General features: G+C 43.2%; 1 protein-coding gene across 1 annotated transcript; it reads right to left on the bottom strand.

The window, feature by feature from the left end:
- Positions 1 to 296: 296 nt before the first annotated feature.
- Gpr12 (G protein-coupled receptor 12) lies at positions 297 to 5,929 on the bottom strand. Its single transcript, XM_020176826.2, has 2 exons — positions 5,736 to 5,929; positions 297 to 5,016 (listed from the first exon to the last, which is right to left on the bottom strand). Exon 2 carries the CDS (start codon positions 4,999 to 5,001, stop codon positions 3,997 to 3,999), a length of 1,005 nt encoding a protein of 334 aa, XP_020032415.1. The 5' UTR covers positions 5,002 to 5,016; positions 5,736 to 5,929; the 3' UTR covers positions 297 to 3,996.
- Positions 5,930 to 12,629: the final 6,700 nt, after the last annotated feature.

Raw genomic sequence — 12,629 nt, 5'->3', positions numbered from 1 at the left:
CCTAAAAATTTAAGGTCAAAGATGTTGACCTTACATCTTTGTAAGGTCATCTACATCATGTAGATGTTCTCATCCACACATACAGAAACATTAACTTTTCAAGAGCTATGTAAAGATAATGATAATTAAGATTTTAAAAAGTGAGCACACTAACACAGAGAAAATATATACACAATTCTCAACTAGATACATACTGAGAATTCCTAGGAAAAGTTTAAAGTTCATATCCTTTGAATACAGATTGGTTATCTATTAACCTCTAACAAGAATAAACACTTTAAATATATATATATATATATATATATTTGCTAATATAATATTTATGTATTTTAAGAATGCTAAAAACACAATGACACTTATCCTTGTGGCTCAAAATGTCATTTACAGAGCATCAGCACCAGCCTCTCCTCAGAGCTGGGTACCATGTAAACAGTTCAGGAGTCCTAGTCAAAACAACCATTACGTGTTTCTTCAGTGTTCATTAGAAGACAGATTTATCTGCTAATTAGAGCCATGATGTATAAAACTATTAGTTTAATGATTCCTAAAGTTTGAACCAGACTTTAGTATGTGAGCCAGATACCAAAACCATCCAATAATCATTACAACTATTAAAGGGGACAAGAAAGTAATCTGTTCCTTTATTACAGCAGGTGCACAATCAAGGTAGAAACTTAAACACTGCTCAAAAACACCATAGTAGTCACTTAGTTATTAGTACCTTAGGTCTAAAATGGCAAATCATCCTAATTTTATATGATATATATATGACTGTGAAATAAAGGCAATTATTATTTTAACAATGGATGGAGTTTCTTTTAAAAAGTTTAAGAAATCTCAGAAATCTCCAAGTTACTCTTTTTTTTTTTTTTTTGGCAGTACTGGGGTTTGAACTCAGGGCCTTGCACCTAGAGCTCTTCTACTTGAGCCACAGTCTCCAGCCCTCCAATATACTTTTATTGGCACTAAATATCTCTGTTCTTCACACATTCTTTTAAATATCTTGTTTTAATCCTGCCTGAGACTTAAGATTATTCCTGCTCCTGAACTTTGCTCTTCAATTTAGGCTGCTAAAGAATGAGAGGATCTGCCTCCCCATATCTCAGGTACCAGGAAGGAAAATGGTCCCCTCTACCATCAGGAAACAAAACTGAGCTGGGAATGCTCTCAGTGGTAGAGAGATTGCCTACCATGTGCAAGACCCTAGGTTCCAGTCCCAGCACCACTTAAAAAACAAACTTGACTGTAACTAAGAAATGAAGAATTAAAGATTAAAGAGATAAAACAAAGTAAAACCCTGATTAGCTACAACCTGGGTAAGCTGCTTCAACTTAGTTAACTTCTGGTAAGATAACTAAATTGTCCTACTTACAAAGACAACTGTTTCTACTGAAAATAATGCAAATTCCTTGGTAACTAGCAATTATAATCATAGAATAAAAGATTACCTGCTACCCAGGGTTGCTGAAAACATGAATTTTTCATGATGTATTTGGTCCTGTTGCAAAACTAGGATTATTGAATATATGTAAGCATACATACACACACACACAAGCATACATGTTGAGATAGGTGTACACTTTTTAGTAATTAACCTCATAAAAACAAAGAAACCTTGTTGGAAACCACTTAAACATCCAAAAATCTTCACAATTTAAACAGTAAGGACATGTTAGAGTTGAACTGAAAAATCTCTCAGCTGCAATCAGGTATTTTGAAAGCATGAGTCAAAAGCAACTACTGAACTAGTATTTATAAGATCATTATACACTGAGCACGATACAAACAGCCCTCCTTCACATACAGTCACATCACAGTCACCTCTATGTAATTTTAAATCAGAAGCTTTGTCTTAACTATAGAAGCACAATTTTGTGACAGTAATATGTTAAAAATCAATTTTCCTCTACCCTCACATCGAGTGAGGGATGAAAGACAGCAGTATGTATGGAAGGGGCAAGACTTAGACTTTGGAAAACAGGCTTCTTGTGGCTCTGTGGCTCTGTGGCTCTATGGCACATTTCTTAGCCTCTCTTCTCAGCCTTAGTTTTCTTACCTGCAAAAGTGTGCTTTCATGGCTTCAGCAAAAGAACAGGTGAAACACCAAGCCCGGGGCTTAGAACACAACATGAGGTCAGTTACAGTATGTCTTGTTATCTTTGTGATTCTTATATTAAGATCTGCAAATAGGGGCTACCATTTCTACAGAAATATCATTGATTACTTTAAAACCTCATTATGGACATTTCCCAGCCCAAGTCTAAACTTACTTACCTTTGTTAATTCTCCCATGGAGAGATGCTATTAGATTTTAAGTGATTAAAAACAAACCAACTCATCCTATTCAGTCTACCAAGTGCATCCAATTTTCAAAAAAGACATTTTAAAGGCATCAGTTGGGTTGGGATGATCATACAGTGGTATGCATTGAAAACCCTTTCCCACTTCTTAAATATTTCAGTTCCTCTCTGCTTTTGTAGGTAACCTCAGGGAAGAGATGCAGATTCAAGTAGAGGATTTAATCACATCTATGCTACATTAGAAGAGGCTTTGGAGAGGTGGCACTGACGTGCAGGCACCAGAATGGTCCTGAGACCACTGTGGGCACACTATTTGAGGAAAATGATGAGGTTAATTTATTACAAGTGATTCCCCCAAGAACCCTGGACTTGCTTCCAGCTGAATGTTTGACATGCTGTCCACGGTTGTCTGCACTAACAGAAATGATACTCAGACAACAATGAATTACAGTAGTTTAAAGTCAGTTCTTCTGTGTAGTTTCCCAACTAAATTTGCTTTCTGAAAACAGGCAATATAGTATTTATTGCATTTAAGATGGGGTTTTTTGGTGAAAAGAAGGAAAAAGTTAAAACGTACTTTTCAAGAAGAGCCATATGGTCATTCCACGTGTGATGTCACAGTATACAGCTGTATGTATGTATATTATACACTCACAAATACAATCACTAAAATATGAGATCAACTGTTTCAAATACATTTTGTGCCACCAACAATACAAATTGGAAAAACTTGGTCTCTACTATATAATTCTATTTGTTTCAATCAAGAATAACTATCACTATATTCTTATACAAGGTGGTGATTGCATATTTTATGATAGCTTCATATTAATTTATTTTCAGAATATATTAAAATAAATTTAATCTTTCAATAGATATTATTAATAATATTCCTTCTGTTTCCTGAAAACAGACTATAGCTCAATCAACTACAATGGTGGAGCTAATAAATCTTACTTCATATGTAAATCAAAACATATTATTTGTTTTAGAAAGTACATATTGAAAAAATTACTCTTTTAATTCTGGATTTACATGGCAACATTTGAAACCAGTGGTCTGGTTAATGCCACCATGCAGAGGAAGTTGCAACATTTACAGAATTGCAAAGTAATTCCCAGGAACAGCGATTGCTGAAAGAAGGAATGAGTTCACAGTTTCAGTGTTGGTACTTCCTACTGATTCATGTTGATAAAAAGGTTTCTTACAAACATAATTAACTATCTTTGCTGGCTTCAAGGAGAACATACTCTGTTGGATATGTGTTGCATGGAAAATCTACTTTGATTTTTTTAAAAAATGATGCCTGGAAAAAGTAGTTCTTTTTCCATCTTAAGAACTCATAACTTCTTTACTTAAATTTTTATAATATCATAGCCCAGTCAAATCTCTTTCTTTCCCACCTACCACTCCCTCCAAACAAAATATAAAAAACACACCCCCAAATAAAATACAAAACAAAACAAAATAATGATGAGCAGAGAAGTCCACAATGTTTTAAAAGGGTGACAACACTGTAACATCATTCTCACTTTAATCACTTAACTTTAACTAAATGAGGTCTTAGCTTCACCAATGCTAAGTGCTGCTGTGGCTTGAGAGAGAATCCAATGAAAGAATTTAAGGGAAGCATGTTAACCATCCTGGCAGCTGTGGAAGTGGGTGGCATAGCCAGTGTCTCCCCTAGGTGGAGGGGCTACACATCGCTGGGTGACCGTGCTCTCTGAGACAGACTGGATGGGATGCAGCCACAGCAAATGAGGCAGAGGGCTTTCTGGATCTCTTGGTTTCTGAAAGCATAAATGACAGGGTTGATAATGGAATTGTAGGTGGCAGGCAGGAGGGTAGCATAGGTGTAGATGGAGGGGTAGGTGTAATCGGCTATCAAGGAATAGAGTGTGAAAGGCATCCAGCAAGCAGCAAAGGTCCCCAGTATGATAGCCAGGGTTGAGACCCCTTTCCGGGTGGTCACATAGTGGGACGTGGCCAGGAAGTGGTGCTGCAGAGCTATCTGATGGGCGTGCCTCATCACAATCTTACAGATCTGAATATAGAGCTGAAGCATCAGCGCAAACATGAAGAGGAAAGAGACCGAAAGGATGGCGGTGTTGTTCTTGGTGAGAGGTCTGACCACACTGCAGGTGGACTCATCCCGCAGGCAGTTCCAGCCCATGACAGGCAGCAGCCCCAGGCAGATGGAGGTCCCCCACAGCATGACCAGCATGACATAGGTGAACGTGACTGTCCTCTCTGAATGGTACGTCAGAGCGTAATACAGCGAGAGGTAGCGGTCAACAGTGATAGCCAGCAAGCTGCAGACAGAGGCGGAGAAAGAGGCGACAATGAGTCCGATGGTGACCAGCTTGGTGGCTTCTGATTGAAGCAGGTAGGCAAAAACAAAATTAATGATGAGCCCAATGCCGGCCAGCAGATCTGCCAGAGCCAGGCTGCCTATCAGCAGAAACATGGGTGCCCGAAGGCTGGGGTTGTGGAAGATGATAAGGACCACAATGGCATTTTCACAGGAGATGAGGGTTCCTGAGGTACACAGGACAATGTCCCAGGGGTTGACGACAAGCTCCGGCTCCGGCTCGACAACAGGAACCTGGGAGGAGACAGCGGCTGAGATGTTCTCCGTGGCACTCGCATCTACATAATCCCGAGGCAGCCAGCTTAAATTGACCTTCAGGTCTTCATTCATTTTAACCCCTGTCCTCTTCAACGAAAAGACAGGCTTTTTAATGTTTAGGCACAGCAGAGTGACAATCCAAGATCATGCAAAACACAAACAGAAAGCCAGCCCCTACCTACACTGATAACGGTGTCAAATGCCACAGGTTCAAAAACAATACACGGTGGTGAAATAACACAAAAGCCAAAGTCTCGGTGGATTACACTCCATAACAAAAATGCCGTTTGGCACTGGGACAAACATAGGGCAGGACTTCAAACCACGAGAGTGTGCGAAGCAGGCACACGAGCACTCGCGGTGGTCTGTTGGCCAAAGCGCTGGGAACCCACCTTTGAGAACCGCATCTTGCCTGCTGAAAACCAACAACGGCTTGACATTTGGGCAGCTGCCGACAACACCACGCGGCAGTCGCCAGTGGCTAGCCAGGCGCCGCCATCCTTGGTGGAATATTTAAATGGCCTCGAACTCCCACCCTCCTAAAGCGTCCCTCGCGCGCGTGCACACCCTCAAACACACCTCCCGACCAAAACAAAGAGGGGTCCCACACGCTCCCCGTATGCACGGGACAGTCGGGGAGGGTCACAAAAGGCAGGTGTGTGCAGTGGAGGTGCAGAAACAAGACAGACAGATGCTCATGCATGCCACCGCTCCCCTCGCGGCAGGGACGCGCGGCGCACGCGAGGGAGACAGACAGGGCACGGGGACAGGAGCCCCGCGGCCGCAGGGGTCATCCAGGGGGTCACCTTAGCACGCCCAGGCCTCGGGGGGCTCCTCTGGTGCTTCCGAAGAGCGCGGGCTACTCGTGTTGCATGTCGGCGTTGGTTGGTGCCCGCGGCGGCGAGGGGCGGTGGCGCCGCTCGGGAGTGGGCCGGGATGGCGCGGGGCGCGCGCCCCGCAGCAGGTGAGTCGCTCGGCGGCAGGTGAGCAGCGGGCTCGCTCGCGCTCCGGGCTCTCCCCCTGCGCCCGCCCGGCCCACGCGCTACCCGCGCGCGCGCCCCCGCCCCGCGCGCGCGCGCCCACCCGCCTGCCGGGTTGCGGGATCCCCAGGAGACCGCGCGCCCCCACAGGTTCCGGCTGCGCTGGGGGCGCATGCAGGAGAAGGTGGCCCACAGCCACCAAGAGCAGAGAACTGCACAGCCCTCCCTGCGGCTCTCCACTCCGCCCCGCACGCTCCCACCCCCCTCCCCTAGCTGGCGGTTCGGGGCGGGCACCCTGGGCGGGCACCCTGGGCGGGCAGGGGAGAGCTGCCTGAGAGCTCCGTGACCTATTTCGCGCTGTGGCTTCCCAGGGGAGTCCCAGTCTCCAAGGGCCGGATTTCTCCATGCCTTTCCCTAAATTATTGTATTCGTGGCCAAAAGAATTGCTTAGGGTGATACCATTTTCAAGATCCGCAGGAGGGATAGGAGCCGAGCAGGTTAGGGCTGTGGATCCATAAAACAGCAAAATGCTGCTATGTGGATCCTCATTATCATTACCAGATTGCACTTATTAAGTGCTCTTTGAGCTGTGTTTTCAAATGGAAATCATTTGCAGAGCTCTCTCAGAAGCTTCCTGCACACTAGCCAAAGCCCAATTCATTTAGGTCCTGAAGTGGCACTGTTAATTTATTTTTCCACTTTACCACATCAGTCGATTCTAAGATTAAGAACCTGATAGCTGTGCGCTTTTAGGAGCCCAGTTTCCCCTGGATACAAAAACCAGAGCACCTTAGATCAGATCTTAAATTTAAACATGAGCTCCAGTTTAAAGACAGGAGAAGACAGTCATGATACTCTGTGTGAATAAGGTGGTGTGCAGGGGATAAGAGGCATTACTGGATTTATCTGAGCCCATCAGACTCAGAGCCTCAACCCCCTTGACTCCCTTCTTCCTACCTTTTCCTTCGCCCCACCAATCAGCTCCTTGCATGCCAGGCCATCAGTCTCACCTCCCCTGTTGCAGCCCTCTTTGTCTCTCACCCCTACTCCTGGTACCCACCTCCTCTTCTCTTTTCCACCCATGGAACACACTGTTGCCGGAATGTGGCACCATCTTGATTTGTACCATCTATTCCTTGACATCTACACCTTTCACTGCCCAAAATATTCTGAACTCTCTACCTTGGCAGATTTTGCTTTGTATTACATATAGACTTTTGTTTATTTTGTGGTGTGTCCTGTTATGTCCCCAAGAAGGGTCCAAGACTCTCTCTCTGGGTCTTCTGCTCTCTAAGGCAATGCTTCTTAAACTTGCTGTGCATATAAACCACCTGGCTTACAAAGCCAAGGTTCTGCGGTAGTGTTCAGATTGTATATTTGCAACCCCCTGCCCCAGGCAGATTCCACTTTGAAAAACAAGGTTCTGAGGCATTTTAAGAGTTGCTAGTACTGGACAGAAGCAGGGACAGGTGAACATCCACCCAAGAGCAGAGATGCTCCTGCTTGCTGCAGGACCAGAGACTAGTCAGCAACACAAGAGTCAAAGAAAATAAGAACTATTGCACCAAGAAATCATGCAAATAAAATATTTCTAAAAGCAGCACCTGAGGTACTGCACCCTTCCCCCTAAACTAAATAAATTCGTTAAAAATACATACAGAAAGTTCACAGATACTCTCTATGTGAGCAGATAGGAAATTCTATTTCTTTTTAGTACTGGAGATTGAACTCAGAGCTCTGTGCTTGCGCTCTACCACTTGAACCACAGCCCCAGTCCTGTTGTTTTGGCTTTGATTTTCAGACAGGGTCTCTCACTAGCTTTGCCCACGCTGGCCTCAAATCTCAGTCCTCCTACCTCTCCCCGCTGAGTAGCTGGGATCACAGGAGTGCACCAGCACACCCAGCTTGTTTTTCAGGTATGGCCTCACTACCTTTGCCTGGGCTGGCCTTGACTGTGATCCTCCCATCTCTGCCCCCTGAGAAGTTGAAATTTCTACTTTTAATTTTAGGCTCCATGTTTTCTGTAATAAATATGTAGTACTTTATAGACAGAAAAAGATGTTTATTTTTTAAGTAATATAATTTTAAAACACAGAAATATAGAAAGAAATGAGGCAATGGCAATGCTCACATGGGAGCTTTCCTTTCTTACATAGAATGCAGGCTGAATATCACTTCTGTGATGTCTACTACCTTCCTTCCTTCCTTCCTTCCTTTCATGTTTCCATGAAATGCATTCTTCCTCTATTAAATGGGAAGTTTAGAGTGAATTTCAAAAGGGAAAACAGCAGATATGTTGTAATTTTTCATAGGTTCCATAAATAGCAACTGGGTTTTACTTAGAGATTAACTATTAAATTGTACTTCTGACCCAGCATTTTTTCCACTTTTGCAATATATTTAATACAAATACATGCATATGTGCATCATGTGACATATATAAGAATGTTCATTACCTTTTTTTCACAATAGCCAAACCAGAGAAAAACCCATTGTTGATCAACAAGAGATGGATGAAAAAACTCCAGCATATTTGCTATGGTTTGAAGAGTTTTATCCCTTTGAAACTCATATGTTGAAACATGATCCCTAATGTGCTGTATTAAGAGGTGGGGCCTTTGGGAGCTGGTTAAGTCATGAGGGCTCAGCCTTCATCATAGGATTAGTGCCCTGATAGAAGAGGCTGAGGGAGCTTGGGTACTCCTTCCATGTGAGGATGCAGCAAGAAGGTATCATTTCTGAGGAATGGTCCCTCACTAGATCTGCTAGTGCCTGATCTTGGACTTCCCAACATCCAGTACCGTGAGCGATACATTTCTAATGTTTATGAACTCCCTTGTCAAAGACATTTCGTTATAGCAGTCCAAAGACTATTCTAAAAATGCTTTGATTCATCACATGGAAATTGAAAGGAAATGTACATTCATTCCTTCAGCATCTGCTCCCTGGTACTATTTACTGATTTTTATGCATGTGTCTCCACCGAGACTCTACATGCCTGTAAGCACAGAGACTATGTCTTACTGAATTTGTACAAAGGCCCTTCACTGGCTGTGCTAGGACCCAGGATCTTCATTCAAAAGAGAGGGTGGATGAGGGAGGCTAGTCCCTGGCTGGCCTCTTCTACTGGCTTTGATGGATGCCTGTCATGGGAGACTTGTTGATGTCATAAGCAAAGGAAGACAGCCATAACCTACCAAACCATTCAGGGATGCTGGTGTGAGTCTGGTATTCACCACAGCATGGAGAAGCTGTTGTCTGTGTGGAATTCCAACACCCTGTCTCAGCCCAAACACCAGAAGCATCAGGACATGGGGAGGCTGGCACTGGATTCCTGATGGACAGGGCTGGCAAGAAGGTGTCACCAACATTTCCACCTGAGGTTAAATGGAGAGGAGGAGGAAAAAAGGGAGTGCAAGGACACAGAAGCTGAGCTCAAAGACCAACTGGGCATCTGCGATACATCTCTGGGGACTTCTGAAATCACTGGAAAATGCTATAGAGGCATCTAACTTTTAGCAGTCAAGTCAGTGGAGCCCAGGCCATTATTGCTTGGGAGTTAAAAGAAAGTTCACCCAGAGTTTCATTAGGTCCTGAGTAGAAGCAATTGTCCTCATCTGGCCTTGTAACACGGGCTATTAACCCCGGCCCAGCCAGCGTAACACAAAACAAGAGTGATCTGTCTGCTCAGAATTGCCACAAACTGTTGGCCAGAGATCCTGGAAGGTTTCCTTCTGGGGCCTTGATACTCTTGCTACTTTGTGTAAGAACTTGAGGAAAGCAGTGAGTGATCAGACTGGTATTGATTTTGTGGATCAGTAACGATTTAGGAGTGCTTGTTGGCACAACTGGACTGCTTTGAATTTGAGATGCAGAGTTAAGCATCTTTGCAGGCCAGCTTGTTATCGCACACTTTCTTTGCAGATTGGCCTTCCTAGGGGATCTATCATTAATGTGTTGTGAATCACATGTCTGCCATCTCTCCCTTTCCTTGTGACCTACATTTGACTGCACCTGATGGACTTCCCTTTGTGGTCTAAGGGAAATGGGTACTGTGAGCCAGGATATGGCTTTTTCTTCGGATGAGGTTTGTAAATTCCAGTACCCTTCTTTTGGGATGTGTATTTAAACAGAAAATAGAAAGATGGGCCAATGGTGACTTGAAGTGGGGGACTAGAGTATTTTGCTGATGTGCTATTTTGCTTCTAAATTTTCTTCTGAATTGTCTTAGGAAGTCTACGGCCATACCAGGCTGAATGCGCCCAATCTTGTCTGAATTGTCTTAGGAAGCCAATTATAATTTGCACATTTTTAACTGAAACATGTCAGCATGGTCCCCATCCTGTGGTACTTCAAATACTGGCTTGAAATGCTGGTGAATGAAGTAGGGAAGGAAAGGGGGCAGGGGGAAATAAACAGGTCCCAGGGTGCTGGCTCAAGGCTAGTCCTGCAGCTTGCAGAGGACTTAATGCATATTCCCTTCTGTTCAATTCCTCCGGCAACACAAAGAGTTTGGGCACACTACATTTATACCCCAAATTCTGCACCATGTATACATAGGATATGACAATGTGTGACCAGAAGAACTCAGGCCATGGTCTTACCAGAGAAGAATCGTGAGAGCTGTGTTTTTGTCTCTGGATGCTGCCTACCCAGCCCTGTCAGAACCTCTTACTAAGTACATGCTTTGCTTGGTAATAAAGATGACCCGTCTTAACTCTGGATCATTGTACGTTTAACTGTACTTTCCACACATTCTACATTTGAGGCTCACATACAACTGAATTTACATTGTTCGTGTAAGACTCGTGGTATCCAGAAATTTGAGTTTCATGGTCTGCCATCCACAGCAGCAACATTAAAAAAAAAACAAAAAAACACCACCACCAACAAAAAACCTGATGTGGGATTGCCTTTTTGTTGTGTGTGTGTGGCACTGGGGCTTGAACTCAGGGCCTATACCTTGAGCCACTCCATCAGCCCTTCTTTGTAATGGATTTTTTGAGATAGGGTCTCACGAACTATTTGCCTTGGCTGGCTTTGAACCATGATCCTCCTGATTTCTCCCTTCTGAGTAGCTAGGATTATAGGCGTGAGCTACCAGCACCTGGTGGGTTGACCATTTTTAATTTTGATAAATAGCTCATTTTGTCCAGTCTATGTCTGGTTATTTTCATGATCATTTCATAGTAAAAAAAAAAAAACATTTTTAGCACACACACGTAACTCGGACAAAAGGAGAATGCATTATTAGGTTAAACATGTCTGGTTTTTATAATTCACCACATTGCTTGATTTTTCTCACTTCCCCTCAACTATTATAGAAACTACCATGTCTCAGACCAATCAGGGGAATGGCTCCTTAGAATGGTTGATGGATAGTACAGCATTTGTATCCATTCAAAGAAACCATAGCAGAATTTCATACTTTCTGTTCAATCAGTAGGAAAACAAACAGGTAACATTGTAGATTCTAAGTAGCGTTCTCTTAGGAGCTCATGCGCAGTCAGTGCCTCCCAGAAAAGTGGCCAGTGTGGATGGAACATCTAGTTGCCAGGCTCTGTGCTACAGCTCCATACTTCATGCCACTGACAGCATGTTTGGATGTTGTCACTAGGAAATGGACAGTCAACTACGACCTCACAAACTGTCATTGACTTTTCTGTAAATATAGCTTGGTTTAGGGCATTTCTTCCAGCCTTATATACTCAAAAATTTCACTTATGTCTATGTATTATAAGTGCCTCATGTTTGAGGAAAAAATTCACATTAACCTAATTTTATATAATATTTACTGTCTCAGGACCCAGATATGAGGAGACCTGTGTGGCCTTGAGCAACTAAACACAGCGTCTACTGCCAGGGCTAGTGCATGCATTATTTGGACAAAGCCCAGTTCAGAATCCTGGAGACAATTGTCACTGTCTCAAGTGCATCGCCTTCCTGTCTCTCTGTGCCAGTGCAGACCTACATGAATTCCATTCTTCAGTTGCACTGGCCAAATACCAGGCATCCTCCTTGGAGTCACTGCTCACAGAACATCTAACCCGTCAGGAAATCTTTTCAATTATTCCTACAAAATACATCCAGAAACCCAATTTGTTAAAACTTGTAAGCAATCAAGATGTCCTTCAGTAGATGAGTGGGTAAATAAACTCTGGTACATTAAGGCAATGGAATATTAATTGGTACTAAAATAGAAATGAGCTATGAAGCTATGAATAGACATGGAGGAAACCAATCTGAAAAGCCCTACACTATAGGGTTCCAAATATTTGCCATATGAAAGAGACAAAACTATGACAAGGGAGCTAGTGATTGCTCATAGCCCAGAGTTAGGAGAAGAGAGCAATCAGGGGTGCATAGAGGATTTTGAAGGCAGTGAAACTACTCTGTATGATGCTATAATTGTGGATGCATGTCAATATACATTGGTCCAAATCTACAGAAGACACACCACTAAGAATGAACCCCAATGTAAGCTATAAACTTTGGGTGATAATGATGTATCAATGGAAGTTCATCAGTTATTACAAATGGACCACTCTGGTAGAGGAGGTGGATAGTAGGAGAGCCTGGGGTGGAGCAGGGAATATATGGGAACTCTTTGTTCCTTCTGCTCAATTTTGCTTTGAAAAAGTATCCTAAAATAGTCTATTAAACAAAGATTAATAAAGGAACAGTGTGGGAAAATATATTCAAACAATCAAATCAAACAAA

The sequence above is a fragment of the Castor canadensis genome, chromosome 10 (genome assembly GCF_047511655.1).
Source record: "Castor canadensis chromosome 10, mCasCan1.hap1v2, whole genome shotgun sequence".
NCBI classification, from domain to species: domain Eukaryota; kingdom Metazoa; phylum Chordata; class Mammalia; order Rodentia; family Castoridae; genus Castor; species Castor canadensis.
This window is presented reverse-complemented; position numbering and strand designations above follow the sequence as displayed.

Bases quoted from the DNA above. Each gene is read 5' to 3' on its own strand.
- Gpr12 (XM_020176826.2), bottom strand. From the start codon at position 5,001: ATGAATGAAGACCTGAAGGTCAATTTAAGCTGGCTGCCTCGGGATTAT.